Genomic DNA, 22,731 nt, shown 5'->3' with positions numbered 1-22,731 from the left:
TGTTGTAATTGGATTATATCTGGCAAGCACGATTATTGCAGAAGTTTAAGCACTTCGAGTTAGTCCCAGACAGGCGCGCAGTGCCTGGCCCTGTAAGCTTTCCAATGAACGAAAATTGGACTTGCGCACATTGGTCAGCACTGGCAGTCGGTAACCTAATAATCCTACAAATAAAGCACTGTATAACTGTAGCAAGTGGCGTACAGATGTTCTCCGTGATTTTCCCCACAATAATTTCAGGACATGTGCAAAAAAACAAGTATATTCCTCAGGTGTGTGCAATGGGGGCTCCGTGAAAGGCTCTTGTTGATTACAATGCCTACAAATCGACGAGTCATTTCATAATTGACAGTTTGTCCGTTAATGTAGACTCGCTATGGCATCATGGGTTTGCGCGTGAATTCAATCAACGCACACTTATTGGTGGCTATCGTTAGGCCTTGCGTTTGAAGGGAGGCTGATATCATGGTTGCTGCTTGCTGCAATCACGCATGCACGATAACATCATGTCGTTGTCATCAACTGCAACGTATTCGTCAGCCGTCGCACCCGCTGCAGTGTTAGAACAAGCAGCGTAAGAGTTGAGCAATTCTTGTAACAGCGTAGCAGAACATCGGCACGCTCTTCAAGTGCGACGCTAGCACTGCCGTTAGTGCTAGCGCAGAGCGCAGCTCAGTGACTCGCCTGATGAGGGCCGAGGAGGCACCGCTACGTGGCGTTCGTTATAAAGCAACAATTCAGCCGTCAGGAACGCCTAAATTCCTTCATGGTACAGGCAAATACGTTGTAGTGATCTTCGTTGTAGAGCCGTTCACCATACATAGAAAAGATATGAATTTGGCCGGCCCCTAATTAATCCTTATACAGGTCATTGCGTCATAGAGGCGTTCGACTGTATTCCTGTCTTCGGTATTGTCATAATACCTCGATTTTTTCTTCAAGTTCACTCTTTGCCATGACATAAAAAGGTGCTCCAGAAAAATGGGTAGCGCGTATATGTTCACCATCTCCCGTACTTGAACAGTCGTATTCAGCTACGCTTTTTTTTCAGCTGTACGTGCCTTTTTTAATAGATTTATGCGTATCTTTATCTTCAACTAGACACTTTTCTAAATGTGCTCTCTTCTAGCGCTCAAAGAAGAAGCCTGACAAGGGTGACTTTCATCAATTAGTGGGGTCATCGATCGTCGTCAACATCAATGACGTGGTTGCATGTCTACTGGCACAAATGCTTCCTGAAAGGGTTGTAAAGGACAGAAACATAGGAAAGGGTGGACAGAAACCCTTCTGCGTGAACGTCTGCTCGATTCGCCTATAATATTTGACGACGACGTCAGAACAGCGCCGTGTCGACTTGGTGCTATCCGCACTGAAGCCTTTGTGGCCTTATCACGTTTACACTTTTCCACTGCTAGAATTACGCAGTAGCCTCACTTAGGCAGTTGCCCACTTCTCTGCTTACAATTTCGCACAAGGATTTCTGAAAGAAAAAGACATGGATTTACCATGTCCACGGCAGCTTGAACAGAAAGAACATCCAAGTTTCTTCACGCTGAGTTCACTTGGCAGTCCATGTTTTCTTTTCCTAAGCTGCGTTCCACAACCGCCTCGTGCGCACGTTGCTGCGTACATTTTTGACGGTTGGGCGCAGCAACCACAACGCACTTGTTCTTTTTTCCCGTTCCAGAAATCCTGTATAGATTTTGCCATTCAAGCCAAGCCACTGCAGAGGTATATGCCAAAGAACAAAGACAGTTTTAAATACAAAGTGTGGAAGATAGTCGTTTCAACTCCCTTTGAATACTTTATCATGGTATTAATTGTGCTCAACACCGTTCTGCTCATGATGAAGGTAAGTTGGAAGCTGCAACTTTCTTGTCCGACTGTCGTTTAACCCGCTGGACAGGCAACTGTTGCGAGGTCGCAGTGACCAGCGGCCGCGCGGCCCCGGCTCGCGACCACGTGGATTCGGGGTCGCGCGATCGCGCTTGCCGCAGCGGAGTCTCTGGTTGATGATGATGACGATGCGGCATGAGGCGGCGGGCGGCGGCCTGCATGAGGCCCCCTTGGTGTGTGCATCGGGGCCCGAAAACGGCTGGGCTCGGCGGCCAAGGGCGCGCCGCCCCTGCATGCGGCCCCGCCCTGCTTCCTCCCTTACATATGTATATATGTACATATACATAGCGCTTGCTCTGTCATGGTCAGCCGGCGCGCACGCGCGCACTGCCCGCGGCCCAGACGCACGCAAAGCAGCACCAGCACAGCACACGCGCGCACCGCACGCCGCCTGAGCCGAGCTGCCCCCGTGCTAGGGGATCGCGGGCCCATGGCCACACTGCCATGCACGGCGTCGGAGCCATATTTCCACAGCAGACGACTCCGTGGCCAAAGCCTCGTATTCGCCAAGTGATGCCACTGATCAATTACCGGGATGAAGACTAGCCGGATTTGTTTTCTTTCGTGTACGTGAAGCTATGCACACAGGTTACCCGTCCCTGCTCTTCAAAAAATGACGTGGAGTTGTTCGGTGCGCTGTATCGCGAAGTTCACGTTGCCGCACATGGAGTTGAGACCACCGCTGGATGAGGTTCACGCGATGACGCGTTCGGAGCCAAAAGAGGAGCCAACATAAATTACGCAGCCGCTAGCTTTAGACTTTGGTGCTTACGAAATCAATTTTCATATACGGGTCTCCACATTTTTCCGAGCTCTATATTTTTCTGTATGATTGAGTTTAAGAGGAAAACAGTCCTGTCTTGTTAAAGTAAATCCTACAATATTGCATGTTTGCTTTCTAACAAAAATTCAGGACACAATGACTCGACCATTATACACACTGGTGGCATACACCCGTAGCCAAAAGTGTTTTCGAACGACGCGCCACACCTCCTATTGATTTATTAGTATTCCATAGCTATTTCCAAGAGACAAGAACCCTCGTTCTCACCCTCAATGGTTCCAAAAGCGGCACAGATCTTGCGCCATAGAGAACGTTCTAGGACCACATTGTGGAAAGGTGATGTTCGACGAGTCTTTCAACTAACGTGACGCAACGTTCTGCGTGACGTCAGCTTGCGACGAAGGGCACTCATTCACGTCGCGATGTTTCTGCCGCCTATCCTGTCATCACTTTTGATAACTATGCGCTGCGAAAATAATGCCGAAAGAAGAATGCGCCCAGGCACAATCCGTTTTGCAACTTTCTTTTTCTTGCGTTAACCAATCAGTGCGAGCTGAAAGCAATATCACTAAAGATATTTTTACTGACCTTTCCATTTCCCAGTGCTCATTTGGACATACACTGTTAAAGGCATCCACAACCGCCTGCGATTAGCTAATATTTAAACTAATTAAACGAAGCTACTAAAATGAAATAATTGAAATATCGAGTGGTCATGTGATATGTGCACAGTGGTTGCAAGGTATATTCTTCTCAATTTTTGCGCCAGTACTTCAAGCTCTTAATGTCTGAACTACCCTGTCCTTTCGGGACAAACTCACTTGTGTGTTTACCTCAAGTTACACAAGTTCTAAGCGCTGTGGAACAGCTCATTCACACTTAGCTTCGATCAGCAATCGTGTTCTTTTTGGTCACCTCCAACTAAGCCTTTGTATTAATATTAGCAGTCCTTAGGATGCGATTCTCAGTCCTGAGAAAAGATAACAATGGTATTCTGCAATTACATAAATTGAACCGCCCGCCAACTATTGTCAGCCGCGTACGATGACAGTGCGTGAGATTGCCCGCGACATCACGGGCACTTGTTGCACATGTTTCCATTGCACGCTGATTCGAATTTTCATGAGTTGTTTCCTTTCAAAGGAAGATCGAGCGCTTTTCGTTCGAGGCACTGATTTCGTGCTGTCATGCGCTGCCGTAGTATCCAACTTCGTTTTGCCAAAGTCTTAGACCAGTACACCCGCAGTGAGTGATTGACTTCTACTGATTGCGAGGTGCGCAGGCGCGTGTGGGTTTCGTGCATACATTGGCTGCACAAGTGTAGGAAGCACGAGTAGCTTCGTGAAGGTTCGAGCGCAGCGTCAACGCACAGCACCGCAGTGTACCAACAAGCTCCGGCTGGCGCTGCGTGCGTCGTGGGCGGTGTCATGCGCGCGCGCGCGCGCAGCCCGTGACCATGGCATTGAGCTGGGCTGCTCCCCCAGCAGCCTCTGCGGTACTCCGCGGAGGGTATGCCAGGCCCCGCAGCAGGTGTCACTTGTGCATCGCGTGCTTGCATGCCGACGCCCCGCCCAGAGGTTCAGCGCCCTGGTCTCACTGAGGACGTGCTCGACTTTGTCTCCATAGGAACTGAACTGTGTGCTCCTTTGCGAGCCTTCCCACCTGAGTCGCCACTCTCGAATGTGAACCAACTCTGAGCCTCGTGTATGGCATGGGCGTTTCACTGCCGCTCAACACATCTCACGCAGAGCATGCTGTCGTGTTACGCTCTTCGGAGTTGCCCCAAGTTTCCGCGACTTAAAAGCTCCGACAGAGGGCGGCCGAAAACCATCCCGCCCCCCCTCCCCGTAGTCTGTGATTTGACTCAAAAGAAGCTGGTTGCTTGGATGAGGCTATCTTGCGAATACAGTAGCAATTGACTCTTTTTGAGAAGTGTCACAACGAACGCCGACGGGCGAGCCGCTGTTGGGCAACATATATGCTGACGTCAGTCGTTATAGATATTAGGACAGACCTGTCCGTTGTTTGAACCTGACCTCGAGAAGTGAATCTGGCAGCCACCTGTCGCTCGGCCTGCCGAGGAAATAGAGCTTATCGGAGGCACTTCTAGCCATTAACGAAATGTGTTTCGCCGTGTTGAACATCCCACGTGCACACCAGAGGATACTCATGGCAACTCCAAAAAGCGTAAGGCCATGTATACTGATCGATGCTGCATCATGTCGTGAGCCTTGCTATAGACATAAAGATACGCGCACATGAAAGCTTGTCGCGGAAGGAGCGACATAACTTCACTTTAGGGATTGGTTATCAGACACTGCATGTTCTGCAGTAATACGGCTGAGGTCTGGAACAGATTATTGCCCATGTAAGATGGGTTACGCAGGCACGTAACAACGTATATTTTTAACAGCTAATAGCAAGAGTAGCCATACAGACACATGCTACATATCTGCCTCACCCACGTAGTTTACGCTGCAGCAGTGTAGGGACCTTACATTCCGTATTCAGAAACCAAGCCTCCTTAATTCTTTTTGAAATCCGCTGAGAAACGAAATGCTATATCTTTATTGACGCCTCACGTTTAAATGATATTTCACCTGTTCTTACTGACCTGGAGACGACCGACTGGCACCTCATTAGAAAACGAAGTCACGGTGCCGGTGACCATCATTGTCATCCATGGGTGTACCCTCGCGCATTTTTGTCTCACAGTATCTGTCTTGCTGTATGTAGCAACATCCGTCTGCAGCAAAGATAACACGCATTTGTTAGAACACTTTTATCTGCTCACCCTGCTTGTCACTCTGTTATATCTCGTCCTGTATGAGTCGCTCTCGTTGAGCCATAGTTTGCAATCTTCGACAGTCAACGCGTAGAGCCTTTTACGTCCCACCCTTTGGTCGGCACGCACATAGTCTGAGCACTGTCTGAGCGCTCGAGCACCTGCAAAACGGCTACTTCTAGAAGACATTATTCTGTCGTGAGTCATGCATGCGCACGGTAAAGCCGCATGTCAGAAGTGCGACTCAAACATGGACCGCAGGCTGGCTACTGTAGTAGCTGCATTACGAAAACGTGTCTTGCTTTTTCAACGTTGAGACATTCATCGGTGAATCATGCTGGTGCATTGGTATGGCTGAACAGAGTTATAACTGCCAGTACAGGCTCAGACGTGGGGTTTATCCCGGCTTACATACAGGCAAAGGCTCATGGGTGATAGCCGTGCCCTTTATATGCTTGCTTCACGGCCTACATCACAGCCCCGGCTACTGCAATATCACTTCATTTCCTACGCTGGGATGTCAGCTATAGGTAAAAATAGTTATAATAACTTTCTGACCATAAACAGCTGCGAATGACTATCGTCCAGTATTTTTGTTTATCGTTAATATCAATTACTAGGCAGATATTGTTATTATGTGGCGCCCAGGAAACCCCTGTGATCGTCGTTTCATTAAATTCAAATAAATGGAAACGCTGCCAGACGCACATCATATATTGCCTTGCACGTGCAATCTCGTAAGAATCAAACCAAGGTCCATACTTCTAAACATTGAACGCAGTAAAGTCAAAATTACGCGCATGATTTTAATGTAATTATGCCTGAAACCCCTGCGTGGGAGCAGGAAAGCACTGTTGCTTCTTCGTATGATAACGCTATTCAGAAATTATTCGTCTCAAATGTATTCAACAAGGTGTAAAAGGTTGTTTTTTTCTCTCGCTTATTTTCTTATGGACAGACAATTCGCTTTATTACTTCAGTGCCGTTAAAATAAGGTGGCTTAATCGATTAAGCTTTCATCCTCCAAAAGCAGTGCTCCATCATCAAACGAGCATCGTTTCAGTAAAGGCTAAAACGCTTAAAATGTCATTTTTGAAAAGAAATGTAGGACTGCAATTGCTTACAGGACTTACACCTCAATTTATGTTTCCCTATCTTGCGTTGATTTGATTGGATGCTATGTACAGATACTATAATGCTTTGGTTTTTAAAGAAATCTATCCGCCCTGCTTCGCTGTCCAAGTCACTACGACTGCGAAGGCACCTCTACATGCTCTGGTTATGTTACTACACTATTTCAATTCGTTTTAATGCGAAATAATTTAGTAAAATAAGCAAGTCAAGCTCAAGGGGAACAAGTCTTCATACCAGTATGGTTACCAGGCAGGGGTGACAAAGTCAGAGCATACACTGAAACTTTCTTTCTTTTTTTTTTTTTTGCAGGTTTCAATTTTCAAGCTCAACGTCTAATATATTAATATGTGTATATCGTGTCAATCTGCAGCAGAAGCCAAAAATAATCATTCGCTCTTTTTCTTTTTTGCCGCAGACAGCATCTTTAGATTTGTCGAATTATCGTGTGTTTTATTTCGAAACGCCGCTTAAATTAAATGCTTGTTCACAGGAGCACTGCCAACTTTAGATGTTATTTTTGTTTTCGTGCAAAGATCCTGGAAATCTCTCGCCAAGAGACCGCGTGGACTGAGAATAGCTTTGCTGTCACTGCCGCAAATTCTGCCTATAACAGCTTAGGCAATCAAGGCGTCCACTTCGCCTACAGTTTGTTTCCATTATGTCATGCCCTGTTCGTAATACGTAGTAAGTAAACGCTATTTCATAGCGCAGCGCCAGCTTTCTTTGGTTGACGTTAGTTAAAAAAAGGACTTCTTTGTGTAAACTTAATAGTGTCCAAACTCAACAGCGCGTTATTATTATTTTTTACACATGCATAGTCCAAGTTACATGGCACCCCAATCAAAGGTGTGCGCTTGTTTTGAAGCAATGGCAGCAGTTGTTTATCAGGCGTGTCAGCTGACGCCCATCTTGAATTATGTGGAGCACAATTAAACGTTGATTATGGACGAGTGAATTCGTTACGATGGTTCGCTAATGTTAGAAGCAGTAAAAAGAATAACCATTGTTGCTGGCATTAAAAAAAGATGTAGGGCCAGTCATGACTAAAACAATTGTAATCGACAATTGTAATCGGGCACCGGAAGCGCGTAAATAAAAGTACAACGAAATTTTACTGGTCCACAGATGTACATATTGTTTCGGTCAAGCCTGCCCTGATGAATAATGGCGGAAAGTTCGGGAGACCATAGTATAGCGAGTAAATGTAAGGAGGATATTTGCGATTAGGTTGGTTCCTGAATACGGGTGTAAGTAGACCTTGTCAGCGGAATAAATACGTCGACAACGCCATTAGATAAACGTTTGTTCACCGTCTCGTTGAAACATTAATCACAAAGTTGATTACGAATTAAATGGCCATTTTAAGTGGCAATATATCTCACTTTCGAAACCTGTCCGTCTTTTCAACACGTGTTACGAAGCTTCGTTTTCACATTTGCGACTCTGAAGCAGAGTGTACACTGGTACTTCAAAAGTCCACAAGCCACTGTGCACGTGACCAGAGATGTTTCTCTGGGCCATCACGCTTCAACTTTCCTGGCGCTTTGAATCTCGGGGCGGCTTCGAATGACGAAGGACACACGTCATCCTTCGAACCGGAGATTCTGATTGCTGGGCATTCTACCCCAATGCTCGGTCCGCATTCAGCTCTGCTCACAAGCTCCAGTGGCGTCAGAGAGATCGGAAATGTTTGTACCCATGATTTGCGATGACCGCATAGTTGGAATGCATTTTGAAGCTTCCTACTGCGTATTTAGTTGTTGGGGTAAGCTTTGAGCACAAGGCCACGATGTGCACACAAATTATTCTTCAAGAAAAAGAAACGCCTTAACTGTTCAAAAGTACAGTCTGCTGCAAGGTCAAAAGTGTAGCAAGTGCCAAGTGATTTGCGAACATCCAGTGAATAAACCAAATTTTGTTTTCTCTTCGCATCTAGAAAGTCAAGTTTAGTTGGAGCTCATGACAAAAGAGTTTGAACGACAGAATTCTACATGACCTAGTGCACATAATCTGCTACTCTGCTCTGGGAAAGGGAAAACAAAAGAGGGATGGAAGATGATTGTGGCACACTTGTTAATAGTTTCATTTCTATCTGTGAGATTATTTAGGTGGATCCCCAATTATTCAAACGGGACGGTGGCAAACAAGAGTGAGTAAGCACACGTCTAGCCTGTTGGTCAGACATGTTTTCCTCGCCCCACTTTTCGCTTAACGCTCTGACTAGTAGATGGGCGAATATGACGTTCCTGGCCGGACCAATCAGCCAAACTCCGCCCGTGTTGTGCATGGCTCGCGCTCAGATATCAGGGCATCGATGTTTGTTGAGTGTGTGTCTGTGTGGCAGAAAGCCGCCACAACAAGTGTTGAGCGCTGTGCCTAGCTGTCGTGCCACGCGTGGTCGGCGGCCCGGAATAAACGCGCACCTCAGCATGCTTCTCTGCCAGGCGCGATAGCCGCTTCTTCCCACGTTGCGCAGCTTGCTGCCCAGCACAAGCACACGACGGTGCACACGCGTTATCGCTCCGCTGAAAGCGCACGGGGCCGCCGCCTCCCGCGGGCGCCGGAGGCCAGCCGCCAGAGGGCAGCGGTGCATTACGAGTCCGTAGTTGTAGCCTCCGAGGAGAGCATTGCTGTAGAAGGTTGTTTCTTTCTGTTTCATTTGCTTGGCTTTTGTTTTTCTTTCTCTTTCTCTGTGACCCTCCCCCGTGCTTATTCCTTGGTTGGGGTCCTGTGCATCTCTTCGTGGCCGGCGGCTAGTTTTACAATCAAAGCAAGACGCTGAAGAACACGCTCCACTACATGAACGCTGCCTTCACCGCGCTTTTCACGATTGAATGCGTTCTCAAGGTGGCCGCATTCGGAGTCCGGGTAAGGCTCCCGCCTTAGGCAGCGCTTGGCCGACTGGGACAGCCAGCGAACTCCGGCCGCGCTCCAGACGCGGAGCTCGCTGGTTGGACCCGTCGGCTTCTAGAACTGTGTAGCTCCTGTTGCAAGCTGGGCAGTGGGCGCCGCCCGAGAAGCACTTAGTGTCTTTTGCTGTGAAGCTGCCCTGGGCTGCGCGCTGGTGACTAGCGCCTCTTGAACATGTCCGTCAGTGTCAGCTCAGTGGTGGTAGCACGACAGATGGCGCCACCGGCAGGCCTGCTCTGGACCCAGCCGCCCCTCCCAGGCAGCAGACGCTGCCGCCTAGGTTGTGCAGCGGGCGCCCGCGCACGCATGCGGCGTTGCCTCTCCCCGTAGTGCGCAGAGAGAGCGCGGCCCCCGAGCGAGAGCTTGGCCGCGATCTCCCTGCACAGCAGCGGACGGGTAAGAGCAGGCCTGTGCAAGCAGCCCGATGCGCTCCTGTGCCGTGCGAGGGCGAAAAACCGCAGCTGCCCTCATGGTGTCGTCCGACAAAACAAAATGAAACTGAGCTAGCTTCCCTTGAACGAGGGTGCAATTTGCTGCATGTGACATGGTGAAAGTGTGACATGAGTTTGTGCTAGCAGCATTGTAAGCATCTTCTAGGACCTCGACGCTCGCCCCATGGAAGGCCCCGTCAGGAGTGGCGTCTCTACCTGCCCTACATGTACACACCGCCCCCCCCCTACCCCCCGTCCATGCTTCACCTCTCTTTCCCCTCTTTCGTTTTCACATAACGCCGGTAGTTTTTAGTTCCCTCCGTGTTTCCGCTTTCTTTCGTTCCCCTAAGTTGGCGTACGTTTTCGGTTCCCCTCAGTCTGCCCTTGGAAGAACCCTTACCTCGGAGTTCTGAGGCGCTGTCCACCTTTATAGCTTCCCTCTCTGCGTGCCTCTCTATCCGCTCCTGCCATCGAGCACCGAGGCGGTGCCGATGGCAGGTGCCGCCGGGGCGCCTTCCCTCAGTAGACCGCGAGGGGTTGTGGCGGGCTAGTCACGGTAGGTCATGCCGAGCCATCCCGCTATGTGTCGACGCGCCTTCCCGGCTGCCGGGAGAAGCCGTTTCCCCTCAGTTCAAGCCCCATTGGTCAGGCGCCCTTTGTTCTGCTCTCTTGGGAACATCCCACTTACTGCCTGCCCATGTCCTGCACGCCAAACTGCATGCTAAGCATCTTCAGCACCTGCTGCCGTGTGGAGCACCCGCGACGGGTCGCCGGACGCTTGCCTGCCGCCCTGCTCGTTTCTTGGGCATGATCGCTGCACGTTATTGCTGCCGCCGTCATAAAAGAATGGCTCTTGGGAGGGGGGAGGGGGGAGCGCCTTCTGCGCACATGGCGCCGCCGACAAGGTTCCGAAGCGCCCCTTGGGTCTGCTCCCTCATGAGCAGAGGCTCACAGCGGCCCGTAGCGCTGCTACAGGCGTGTCTCGACGCCGCTGTAGGAAGAACGTCACTCCCCAGCCGTGACGCATCCCCAGGAGAAAGCCTAGCGCTACGAGTCTGCTTGAGGTGCTCCACTGAAACGCGGTGCCTTCTACCAGCAAACGCTTGCAGCTACTCGGCAGTGTTTGATGCACATTAAGGTATACTTTGCTTTTTTGTTTTATTTACAGACCAAGTTAAGGTGTCTCCGACAACTTCTTCATTACGTGAACGAACAGCACTAGCCAGAAATAAGGGCTAAGTTTGCAAAGCGTCTCAAAATTGGCGCACGTTGTATATCACACGAACTCTGTTTGAGATGGGACCTAAAGTCGTGCAGATCAAGACTGCTGTCCCTTATCATATATCATGAATGTATCGTTTGACGACAAATGTTAAGAAGTATAGCCGGACAATATGGAAGCCCAGCTCAAGCTCACTGCTAGAATACGAAGTCAGTGGTTATTATATTACACAGCTCGCGTGCAGCGCACTTAGGCTTTCCTTTTTTTTCGGGTAATTTTCACGCTGACTGTACTGGATGAGCGGTCTACAACTTGCACTAGTAGCCATAGCAATAAAGATCACATGGTATACAACTTCCGACGCTTCAAAATTTCGCATCATTTCTTGGCTACTCCACAGTTTTCACCATAAGTAGAGAGAGAGAGAGAGAGAGAGAGAGAGAGAGAGAGGAATAGAAGACAGGAAAGGCAGGGAGGTTAACCAAACGCACGTCCGGTTGCTACCCTGCACTGGGGGAAGGGGGTATGGGGGTGAAGAGAGAGAGGGGAGAGATAGTGGTGTGAAAAGTAATGCGGTGTCAGCACTCTCAGGCGTGAGCCAGTATGGCATATGGGCGAACGTATACGTCACTTGCTTGCTTACAGAAAGCAAAGCACCATGCATCTGTGGGTTCGCATCATTCCACAAAAGAGAAAGAAAGACACTCGCAGAAAAAAAAAAAGAGGTGGCATATGAAGTTTTGTTCTAATTTAAATCGCAGGGAGTTTGCGAACAGCTTGCGAGACACCTGCACAGTGTAGTATATTTTCCAGTCTTGGCGTTATCGCTCCTTGAAGCCGGTAGGAAAACGCGCGGAGTCCACCCTCAGCGCGTGCATTCGTGCGCACCCGTGTGTACAGAGCCGCTAGCCAAGGGGCGTCTCGCGCAGAACCTGTGATGCGGACGCTGCCTCCACGCCCCGATCCGCCGGCCCCGCGACGACGCGTCCTCGCGGGGCGCCCGCGGACGCGCGCATCGGAAGCAGCGTCCGCCGTCGGCCGTCGCCGGGCAAGGGCATCGTTGTTTTGTGGGGTCGCGCTCCTCCTCGGTGGCTCATTACCGCCCTTCTGGTTTCTTCCCTTCCCTCCTGGTGGACCTCTAGTTCCATTATGCCAGCGATTTATATTCCGACATACTAAGCTACTTAAACATGGCCTTCACTATCCTTTTCCTGCTGGAATGTATATTCAAGTTCATGGCTTATGGATGCAAGGTTTGGGAAAATCACATTTTTTATCGTTCCGTTCTGTTTCGTTTCTTCTTTCTCTCTTATTTCTGCTGTGGTGACTGAAAGTGTGCGCAGCCCGAGAAACGCGCAGCTTCCTCGTATCGCCGCGCTTGCCGCCCTTTCGTTGCGCCTTTCTCAACTGCGATCCAACGCGAAGCGGTCCGCTGAATGGCGACCGCGTTCGTGTTACGCTAACCTTGCTAGGAAGGCCAGGGACGCTTGTTTTATCGCCGGCCGCGTGCGCTGAGGTCAGTCCTTTGCCCGCATCATGCCAAGTGGTTGAGAGACACATTTCGTTTGCCACTGCTTTCGACGTGCAGCCGGCACGCCGCCTCTCGGCCGACCTTATCGGTCACTCGGAGCGACGTGTGGCATGGAGAGAGAAAGTGAAATCGATCGTTACAAAGCACGGCCACTTCCGGCTCTATTAATGGGGCTGCAGCGTTTCTAGAATTTGTCCTTTCAAACGAGAAGCACCCCATTTGCCTAGTCTATGTACTAACTCGTTCTGAACGGATATCACAAAACCTAAACTACGTTTCGTGAAAGTAGCCGCAAAATATGCTACTTCTAAACTGAGATCAAGCAGAGTTGTGGAGCCGCGTACTTGGCAGCTGGCTTACGCGTTCAAACTATTTGTAGTATTGTACGCTTTATGTAACACATTAGACTTCTCTGAAAAAGACTGGCTCATGCAGCCGAAAAATAACGACAAACTGCAGCGTCCTCTACTGGCAAGAGGGGTTGACTGAAAAGGAAACTAAAGGCGAGCATTAAACCATGCTAAACTAGTGCATTGCTACTTTGAAACTCTGTCAGTGTTGGCTTGATGCGGAAAGGCGACTTAGTTGGCTGGATTTTCCCTTCACAATTTATTCCACGTGCAGACTGCAGAACCGATGAAGTCATTACGTTGTGAACGAATCTCATTGCCTTTCCACTTGTTCAAGCACTATTTTCTCTTACGAGGAATGGCTAGAAATATTGTTGGGCTCAAAATTCCTTTTATTTTTCGCATTCTGTGCAATCATTTCTTTTGTCATTCAATAAGTGGCTTCTGCCGGTCGTTTCCACAGCTTGTAACGTCGCAGTAAGCGCTTCGGTGATTCGAAAATGACGTCGTCATGCTTACTGCAATTTCGTCGCGTACCAGACGTGTAATTTTAGGCGAATGTGACCTTCTTTCGCTGTTTAGTAACTGCAATCTACCAATTCAGGTTTATTTAATACTTTCCTTTAGTGCTCCTTTATACAGAAGGCATCGTTAATTCCTATCGCCAAGGGTTGCCCATCCTCGAGAAGAATAGTTTTTGATATTAAGATTTCCGGCAGCGTCCTGGGGAGGTATTCTGTAAGAGTCCACCCAGTGGACATGTTCATTTCGTCTGCTGCTGAAGTGCTGATTGGCTGTGATGCCTGCTTGCTGCGTACGCGCAGCCCAGCCCAGCCAATCAGAAATTCAACAGCAGAAGTGTCCACTAGCTGGACTCTTACAGAAAACCTCCCCTGCATAGTGCGATAGCTGTGAGTCGCGCTGTTTATGGTGCGCCGTCGTAATTCCGGGAACGATAGAGGAATAGGCACCTGTCACAAAGCGGGGTCTGTTTCTCCTGGCAAGGTTAATTAGCCTGGGCGGCTACAGGTTGCTGCTGTACATTACCACGCATCGATGACTGACTGTTTGTATGAAAGGTATGTAAGGCGTGATGCCGGAGAGATCGTAATTGTGCCTTGGTCTAACGTGAAGAAAAGCACTAAGGTGTTCTTACGCCGCAGTCAACGGTTCCTGGGCGTAGTGCGTTTCCTTTTCTTCCCTTGCAAACAGACTTCGTGCCCGGTCTTCAATGTATCAGAGCCGATTGGTATTTCGGGACTGATACGCAACCCTGTTGCGAAAGCAAAGGCGAGTACCCGAAAATGTGTTCTTCTCAGCGCCCGCGTGAGCAAGCAGCAGGATCAGGCAGTCGACGCAGCAGACGCTAAGAATGCAACAAAAGCTGGTAAAATTTAAACCACCGTAGTCAACCGGGCAAGATGTTACATCTAAGCTTATTACTTCATTTGCCAAAACTGCAGGGTTTAGCTGCGCCATGTACGTTCTTGCGTCATGAACGCTGTGTTACGTGCGGTAATACTTGCACGCCATGCTTTCATACAGACGAAGGGGTCATGTTTTGTTATTCCTGCATTATTTCTGATTGCTGATTTCCTTCTGCGCTTTCCTGGGGTTTAAATTAGTTTACTTGTTAATTTCAGTCAGGAATGCGCAATTATACGATCAATTTGTCCTTGATGCTAGGTGTAACTGTATACAATAATATTAGCAGTTGAAAAAGTTCACGGAACAATGTATCAGTTTCCTTCAAATTTGTGCGTATAATAGTCAGCCGTGCAGAATTTCTTTGTAAGCCTCGAATTTTGTCGAAAACAACTCCTGTGCCATTAGGAGAGATCCCCTTCCCTATTAGATGCTCTCAGGTTAGTGGGAAGAATATAGGTACGTGGCAAGGTCTCAAAAAGTAATTGTCATCTTTAGTGCATTTTTGTAAAACAGCCTGTTAGTGTATGGTAGGAGAAACAAACGAAATTAACATATAGTCGAATATAGTCACCTCTCCTCCCTCACACACAAACCATGAGTTATACCATAAGATTTATCTCATTTGCGTATTTGTCTGCACACTTCTGCTTAAGAGAGACCCGCTAAACTCATTCAAAACGAATATGCTCACTTCATTCTTTTTCGCTATGCACAACTCAACCACACTAATCTTGTTAGTGTCTACGGAGAAATGAATACGGTATACTCAGATGATTTTGTGGTAAACTACGTTAATATTTCTCCCAGAGAATGCCATCTTTCGCAAATAGAAGACAGTTGGTTTCTGCACCCGAAGTTTCCGTAGAACACAGGGCTACCTGATGTCACATTTTACTTCTAGTTTGGAAACTTAACCTTAGTAACCTTAGTATTGGGAGTTTTACGTATCGTGACCCACGTTCAGCCCACAGTGAAGACACGCGGCGCAGTGTAGAGAGTGTTCCTGTTTGTAATTTTATAACGTTCAAACAAGCAACCTTCCGAGTCCTAGAAAAAGAGGCCCTGTAAAGAAAGATTGTGTTTATTCTCTGATGTGCATAAATTAAACTAAGAAAAGAAACAGTGACAACAGATTCAAACCAAAAGGTAAACAGAGGCTATGCACACGCATGAGGTGTGGCGACTTTCAGGCGCTGTTCAATTATTCGGGGCGTTCGACGAATAACTAACGAGTAACTGACGCAGTAGCAGGTAATCCTTCGTTCTGTCCATTCGGGAAAGCACACCCTTCCAACAAAATTGTTCTTGCGCGATAAGGACACTGATGGCTTGCTGTATGCAATGACCTCCAGGTTCTGATTTAGTTACTTCAGCGATTCCACGCGTACACTCCGTATTAAAAGAAAACACACACATCCACAACACATCCCATAACCTCCATATTCCATAATTCTGTATTATTAGATGGGGTTACTGAGTGTGAAAGCTTCGGGGCAAATGAATTTTTCAATAAGGGTCGCGCTTGATTTGGTCCACGGTAATGTAACTATCACAAGGCAGGAGACCACAAGTTTCTTTTTTTTTTTTCTCCAGCAACCTTCTCTGTTGGCGTGTCTATCACGTTTCCATAGCCTGTCGTTTACGTCTCTGCGCGTTAGTGCATCATTTCCTTCTTATTAGTTTTGGTTAAATACTGTCGACCCGGGTTTCAGAACTTAAGCACGAGTATTTTTTTTTTATTTCATACAGCTTGCCCTTCGGCATTTATGTGAATTCAAATGAAAGCGTGCCGGCTCTCCTCTTGCGAGAATTGAACTCATTCAATTCAGGGGATCTTCAGCCAACAGGTATAACCGCCAGTTTGATCAGTTCGAGGCTTGGCAGCTCTTAAAATTTCCCCTACGCAGAGGACAGAATCACAAACGCAAAAATAGCAGCCACAAGAACAAAACAGAGAGAAACAGCTCGTTCAACCAAAAAAATTCTATGCGCAAAAAAAAAAGTAAAATAGCCCCCCCCCCCCCCATAGCTAGAAATAACAAATAAATAAGACACCATAATGAATTCGTTGCGCACTATGTAATAAGAACGCAGAATGAAGTCGCCTGGTGGTACATGGTTTAAAGCCTGAGGCTCAACAAGGTTTCAACAATATTGAAGGTCGCATCCCATCTAGAGCTTGCATAAAAGAAGACACTATCGGGTATTCACCAACATCGGTGTGCAAGGTATTCCAATTATTTGCGATTCGTAGAAAAAGATTTTTCTGACGGTGTTAGTATGAAACTATCGTTAAACGATTCTCTTAGGATGGTATGACCGTGTTCTAGGTGAGGTAGTAGCGCTGATGTACCTACTTTTATTTATCAGAAACTTTATCATGGCAAAGCATGTAGGAAATTCTCAACTCTCAATCTCAGTATATTAGTGTCTCTAGCTTTCTAAGATGTGCCTTTAATAACAGAGCTGTAGGTGAACTCGGCCAAGTGTAACTATTACACATGAACGTAACTGATTTTCTTTCCAAATTTTGACGAGCGTGTAGCTTTTTGCGTAGAAATATTACACGACAGCAGTATATCCCCCCCCTCCCCCCCAAAAGCGCCCAATACACTTTCAGATTCTCCTTAGCGCTACTTTTAGTCCTGAGCGCTTGTGGGTTCTCCTGTCGCTGTGTTGATTCGCTGTGTGAATGTTGATTCACTGAACGATAGCCCTCCTTCGCGAGAGCGAATAATGGATGAAACCCGATGCGCAGTCAACTGATTTGGCGGTTCCTGTCATTCTTGGCCGGCTAGCTCTGGCACGGGCATCGCGGTTATGTTCGTCGGTCGCTTTCGAATACCCCGACAGTTGCCACTTCATGAGCGCATATAGTCTCGGTGCGTCGTTTTCACCGCGTATATTTTATTCAAATGAAACCATAATAATGCCTAATTACCCTACATGTTGTCATAACAATTATTTACTATTGGGACAGTGCATAGCGCGTCAATAAAAGTTAAATTTCAAGAATTAACTTCGTGCACAGTAAAGCGATCAATCTTTTACGTGCGAGCACCATTGAAATGCGTTAGCCAGTATAATTTTATACAGTTTCTTTTCTTTAGAGAACAACCACATCTTTCCCGTAAATTTGATCCCGGTTCAATTTTTCTGGCTTCTGTGTTTTGTTTTTCATGAAGCACTGAAGTTGAAACCGATGCCATTTGGCTCCACTACATAGGCGCCTTCCCGTTTTCTGCTGCCCGTGATCGGTGAGGAGAGAAGAACCAAGAGGATAGCACGCGAAGTTTCTGTCAAATCGTATCGGACAGGCGTGTTACACGTGCGATACATACATACGCCCAGGAACCGTTGAACGTGACTGTGTCGGGAGGGCCTTCAGTGCCTTCCTGTTGGCGCAAAGAGACGCAAAGCAAGAGAGGCATGACTTTTGACCTCCAAGCCTCGTTGAAATGGCAAGGGCTTGAAACGCTACTGCAAGTTTAAAAAAAAAAAAGGAAGAGAGGGCTGTTCATTTCGAGAGGAAGTAAGCAGTCGATATAAAACCGTTGCACATGCAGCAAAGTACTCTTGAGAAGCCAAGAGTTGCTTGCTAACTCTTGGGTTCTCTTTTATGTTTAGGGCTTCAGGAATGAGCCATGTTTCGTTTGGCGTTAATACCACTCTTGAATTGGAGTGCAACGGGCAGTGTATTTTTTATTATTATTGTTTATTATTATTAGATACCAGGAAATTGTTCTCATTTGCATGACCTTTGCGCATCTTTGAGGGTTGTTCAAAACGTAGTGCCCCATGCATCTTCATTTCATCATTGAGACAGAACGACGAAAACATGCGCGTTGTGGCAGCGGAGTTTCCTGTATCCGCATGCGCAAATGCTTGTGTCCCCGCAGCTATAGAGGAATTCGTGCATACCTGTCTGTGACACGCGTCACGAGCAGTGATTTGTGGTAAAAATTAGCTTCCCGTTGGAGAAATTGCGAAAAAAAAAGCACTTCTGGGCATTTATCGACGGCGGTGTGCAGAGGCTTACCGCTCGACCGGGGCAGGTGCCTTCGCTGAGCTGCAAGAACTTTTTTTTTTGTCACCACGCGCACAGCTAGATGTGGCGATGTCTTCCCAGGCGTTCAGTCACAGCCATTATACTGCAGGTATCCCGTTGCACGTTGCAAAATATAATTTGAAACACTTAATGTTGGTGCGACGCGTACAGTTCTGTACGAGGCTACACCCTCCAAAAACTGAAAAGATTACTGGTGACTAGCGAATGCTATGTTCGATGAGCACAGCGGCGTTCTTAATCGGCACGACAACACCCGCCCATACACAAGGTTAATACTCTCGAAACAATCACAGAACTTATGTTTTTGTTTTGTTTTTTGTTCGTTCACCATACAGTTTTGATCCCACCTCATAACAGTTTACTTTGACGGGATGTACCGCGCAATGAAGGTCTAGAGATTTCGAAGATGTAATCTGCAGCGTGAGGACTGATATTTTTTTTTTAATTCACCATACAGTTCTGATCCCACATCGTAATAGTTTACTTTGACGAGATGTACAGCGCAATGAAAGTCTCCAGGTTTCGAAGATGTAATCTGCAGCGTGAGGACGTTCGCCACGCTACGTGAAGGGGGTTCCAGCTTGAACTGTAGGGAGTCATGCATTGTATTGTTTCGCACTTACCTAAGTATCCATAATTAAACGAACATTATACATATGAATGCGTGGATCTTCCACTAAATAGCTTTTTAAAAAAAAACGCATGGGGCACTGCTATTTGAACAACTCTGGTAAAGCTGCCTTGCCTATCGTTTTTCTACGAGCCTGATAAATGCATATCAAATGACGCGGAAAATTTGTATTTAAAAGTCAGACGCACTAAGAAAGTGCCGCGATGCATGAATGCATGTAAGTGTCATTAGAGTTTGCCGGTCACTCACAATCGTCTCTCTTGCCCTTCTATTTCTACAATAAAAAAAGAACTTCTTCAAGAATCCATGGCATACTTTTGATTTCATCACCGTTATCGGAAGCATCATCGATGTTCTAGTCATGGAGACGGGGGTAAGTATGAGCACTCGTCCCTGGAAATTACACCAGCTCTCGTAAGCGTGACTATAACTTTTATTTAATTAAATCGTTACCACTCTGTATCAAAAGTGGGCTTCTGTGGCCAAAAAATAATATCGTCAAACGAAACGCAATCTTTTGCACGAAACAAGTGAGTTCATTCACTTAGCACTGTAGAATTTCGTACATAACACTCCTCGTTCTTGGTTTCTTGTTGTTTTTTTCTTGTTTAAATAACTTTCAAGTTAGGCCACATTTACCAGTGCTGAAGTTGCTATAAGGGATTTCAGAAACGTCATGTAGCACTCATCAGTCTGTCGTTACGTTTCAGCTGAATTTTTTCAGTGTGGGGTTCTTAAGGCTATTTCGAGCAGCCCGCCTGATCAAGCTTCTCAGGCAAGGCTACACCATACGAATTCTCCTTTGGACGTTTATTCAGTCTTTCAAAGTGAGTACCCACTCTGTATATAATAATCGTGTTCCTCGCACCAGACTGCTTGGCTGCGCGAATATCGGCGAGTTCGAGCTCCAAACGTGATGCAGTGGATGTTGGTTGCAAAATTAGTGATACGCAGCAAATTAGGAACAGAACTGCTTAAAGTAAAGCGGCTCCATAATTTATGGCCCACAAAGCTTGAAAACGAGAATGCTGCGGTCGTTCAAGCAGTTACGCTATGTTGGCACCCACAGTGTTTTAGTGGTAGTAGGATTCAGTGCACCGATACTGCACTACGGGCACTATACGCAAGGATACTACGGATACTACCCAATAAGAGCTCATCAGCACAGAAGATGGTAACGCTAGTTCATTGTTTGACAGCACTTGCGCAGTATACCGCAAAGAAAATTTAGGAGGTATTGTGTGTTTTACTTACTCTAAATCGTTGTAAGTTTGCCTATTCGGGGGCAGAAATTATCAATTAAAAAGGAGTGCAAGTCGCAGAATACAAACGTTTAGCATAAAGGAACGCAGAACTGGCTGATCTAAACATGTTATATATAGGAGATTATGTGGACAATGAAAATATTGTCCTTTATATTCATTAGAATCGGACTCGATGTTAGCGATTGAACGGGTAACTTTACTTTTATATCGCTACAGAGGGTCGCGTAAAACTGCAGCCGCACTCCGCTATGAATATTCGTACAGTTCAGCGCCTATCGCCAGTAAAAAGTGCGCCGCGTGAGTCATCGTTTTCATTCCGGAGGCAGCCGCATGAGAATTGGTATTACTGTCTGAAAACATGTAGGTGCGACTTAGGCAGCATTCACACCGGAGAATGACAAAGGTCCGCCCGCGACTGACGGCCACGGAGTGACGCACAGGGTCCGATGTGCCACTCCGGCAAGCGCGACGTCCGCCCCTCGCCCCCACCAAAACGTCTTGCGACTGGTGCCGTTCTCGTCTGCTCGCACAACCATCTCCACGTAAAATAACAGTCAGCGTATTGCGACGTATTTTTCATGCTCCCGCTGATTGGTTCAGCAGCTTTGCGACTCCAGCTGCGGAGCTGGAAAAAGAACCGAGGCGCGAGCGATTTGCCCGAAACGATCGCGTTTGTCCAAAGCGACTATTTGCGATTCGCCGGTATGAATGCACGCGTGCGTGCGATGGCTTTCTTACAGCGCTATTTCTCGGCCCTGCATCGTGCATGACTTCCTTGTGCAGCAGCGGCGACTGGCGCTGCTGTCGACCGTTAGGGCGATTAATTAAAAATTAAACTATGGGGTCTTACGTGCCAAAACCACTTTCTGATTATGAGGCACACCGTAGTGGAGGACTCTGGAAATTTCGACCACCTGGGGTTCTTTAACGTGCACCTAAATCTAAGTGCACGGGTGTTTTCGCATTTCGCCCTCATCGAAATGCGGCCGCCGTGGCCGGGATTCGATCCTCGACCTCGCGCTCAGCAGCCCAACACCATAGCCACTGAGCAATCGCGGCGGGTCCCGTTAGACCGATCTGTGGTCTGTATATACTGTCCTCATCTTCAGTGCGAAGTGCCCCTCGTAGGTCGACGATCCACTGCCTTGTCGCAAGGTCGCAGATTTGTGCGCGAACTTGTCGGTCATGTCCGCCGTAAACTCGCCTGTCTGTCTGCGAAACGAGCAGGGCCGTGTCAGCAAAACAAAATGAAAGCATAAAATTCTGGAAGCTCATTCTTTCGGTAGAAAGTGGCACATACACCCACAGAGCATAGTCCCCTGCGTCTTCTGTCAATCTTTCTGTCTGCTAAGTCAGAGAAGTGTGTTTTCTGTCAAGTAACTTATTTACCCAAGTGTCTTTTAATTCTTCCTCTCTGTCTCCCTTCTTCTAGGCTTTGCCTTACGTTTGCTTGCTCATAGCGATGCTATTCTTCATCTACGCCATAATCGGCATGCAGGTGAGTCATATCCTTCTATTTCTTTTCTTTCTTCGTTTTCTTATTTTCCGCCCAAATAATGAAACTATACAGAATCATTCGGCTAGATAACTTGCGCAAAAATTATGCAATGGCACAGACGTTTGTCTGTGCTTGCTTGCAAACGTCAAGAATGCTGAAGCGCAAGATTTTTTGCGCAATAAAGGGAAGACTTTCTGTGCAAGTATATATCAATTGTGTCTTATCCTTATGCAAGCGGGAGAATATAATATTAATTTAAATATTAATGACTTTCCGTCAACGAATGCCTTGATAATAGAATGCGGTAGGAAGCTGCTGAGGTGTTTGTTTGTTTGGTCAGACCACAGAACCAAATTTATTTAGCACTGATTTGAGGCTTCCAGATTGGTAATAAACTTTACCTGAATGTTTTTCATGACTCCATTGCATGCGAACGCTAACCTGCGAGCGATTTTTGCTAACACCCTACTAACATGCTCGGGAAAAAAGCTTTATAGCATTCTTTTGAATTACACCATCAAGATTAGATCGTATGATGTTTAAAACCAGTACTTGCCTCTACAAAGACACTAATGACTCCTGCGCATTTTCTTTTCTTTTTTTTATTTTTTTTTTTTTGCAATCTGCACACGCACTAGCCCCGAGAGAAAACTAAATGACGTGGTGTCTGCAATGCGTGTCAAGAATATTTTGAAACACCGCAAGAATAAGTATGCAGATTATTCCGAATTGTGCCCAAAATTTGGCCTCATTAAATGCTAGGTAATTTAACATGCCTAAGTCATTATGAAGAAAAG

The 22,731-nt window shown here is 47.1% G+C and overlaps 1 protein-coding gene and 1 long non-coding RNA gene across 8 annotated transcripts in view; one reads left to right on the top strand and one right to left on the bottom strand.

Annotated features, from left to right (window-relative positions):
• Window positions 1-22,731, bottom strand: part of LOC142558321 (uncharacterized) — a 121,661-nt gene that overhangs the window by 27,457 nt on the left and 71,473 nt on the right. The window contains exons 4-5 of one of the 3 annotated variants that reach the window (XR_012823009.1): window positions 17,813-17,951; window positions 5,132-5,426 (exon numbers count right to left, since the gene is read on the bottom strand). This is a non-coding gene — a long non-coding RNA (uncharacterized LOC142558321). Of the gene's footprint in view, window positions 1-5,131; window positions 5,427-15,163; window positions 15,534-17,812; window positions 17,952-22,731 lie in introns of those variants that run through there. The other 2 variants (XR_012823008.1, XR_012823010.1) reach the window with 2 other exon arrangements.
• cac (calcium voltage-gated channel subunit cacophony) overlaps window positions 1-22,731 on the top strand; it is a 564,571-nt gene that overhangs the window by 510,282 nt on the left and 31,558 nt on the right. For 3 of the 5 annotated variants that reach the window (XM_075670418.1, XM_075670403.1, XM_075670422.1), the window contains 5 exons: window positions 1,688-1,852; window positions 9,357-9,467; window positions 19,461-19,544; window positions 19,882-19,998; window positions 21,869-21,934. In XM_075670418.1, coding sequence (XP_075526533.1) covers window positions 1,688-1,852; window positions 9,357-9,467; window positions 19,461-19,544; window positions 19,882-19,998; window positions 21,869-21,934 — 543 coding nt within the window. Of the gene's footprint in view, window positions 1-1,687; window positions 1,853-9,356; window positions 9,468-12,304; window positions 12,416-19,460; window positions 19,545-19,881; window positions 19,999-21,868; window positions 21,935-22,731 lie in introns of all 5 variants that reach the window. The other 2 variants (XM_075670406.1, XM_075670414.1) reach the window with 2 other exon arrangements.

This window comes from Dermacentor variabilis, chromosome 1 (genome assembly GCF_050947875.1).
Source record: "Dermacentor variabilis isolate Ectoservices chromosome 1, ASM5094787v1, whole genome shotgun sequence".
NCBI lineage: Eukaryota > Metazoa > Arthropoda > Arachnida > Ixodida > Ixodidae > Dermacentor > Dermacentor variabilis.
The sequence above is the reverse complement of the archived record's forward strand: the minus strand, read 5'-3'. Positions and strand labels throughout refer to the sequence as shown.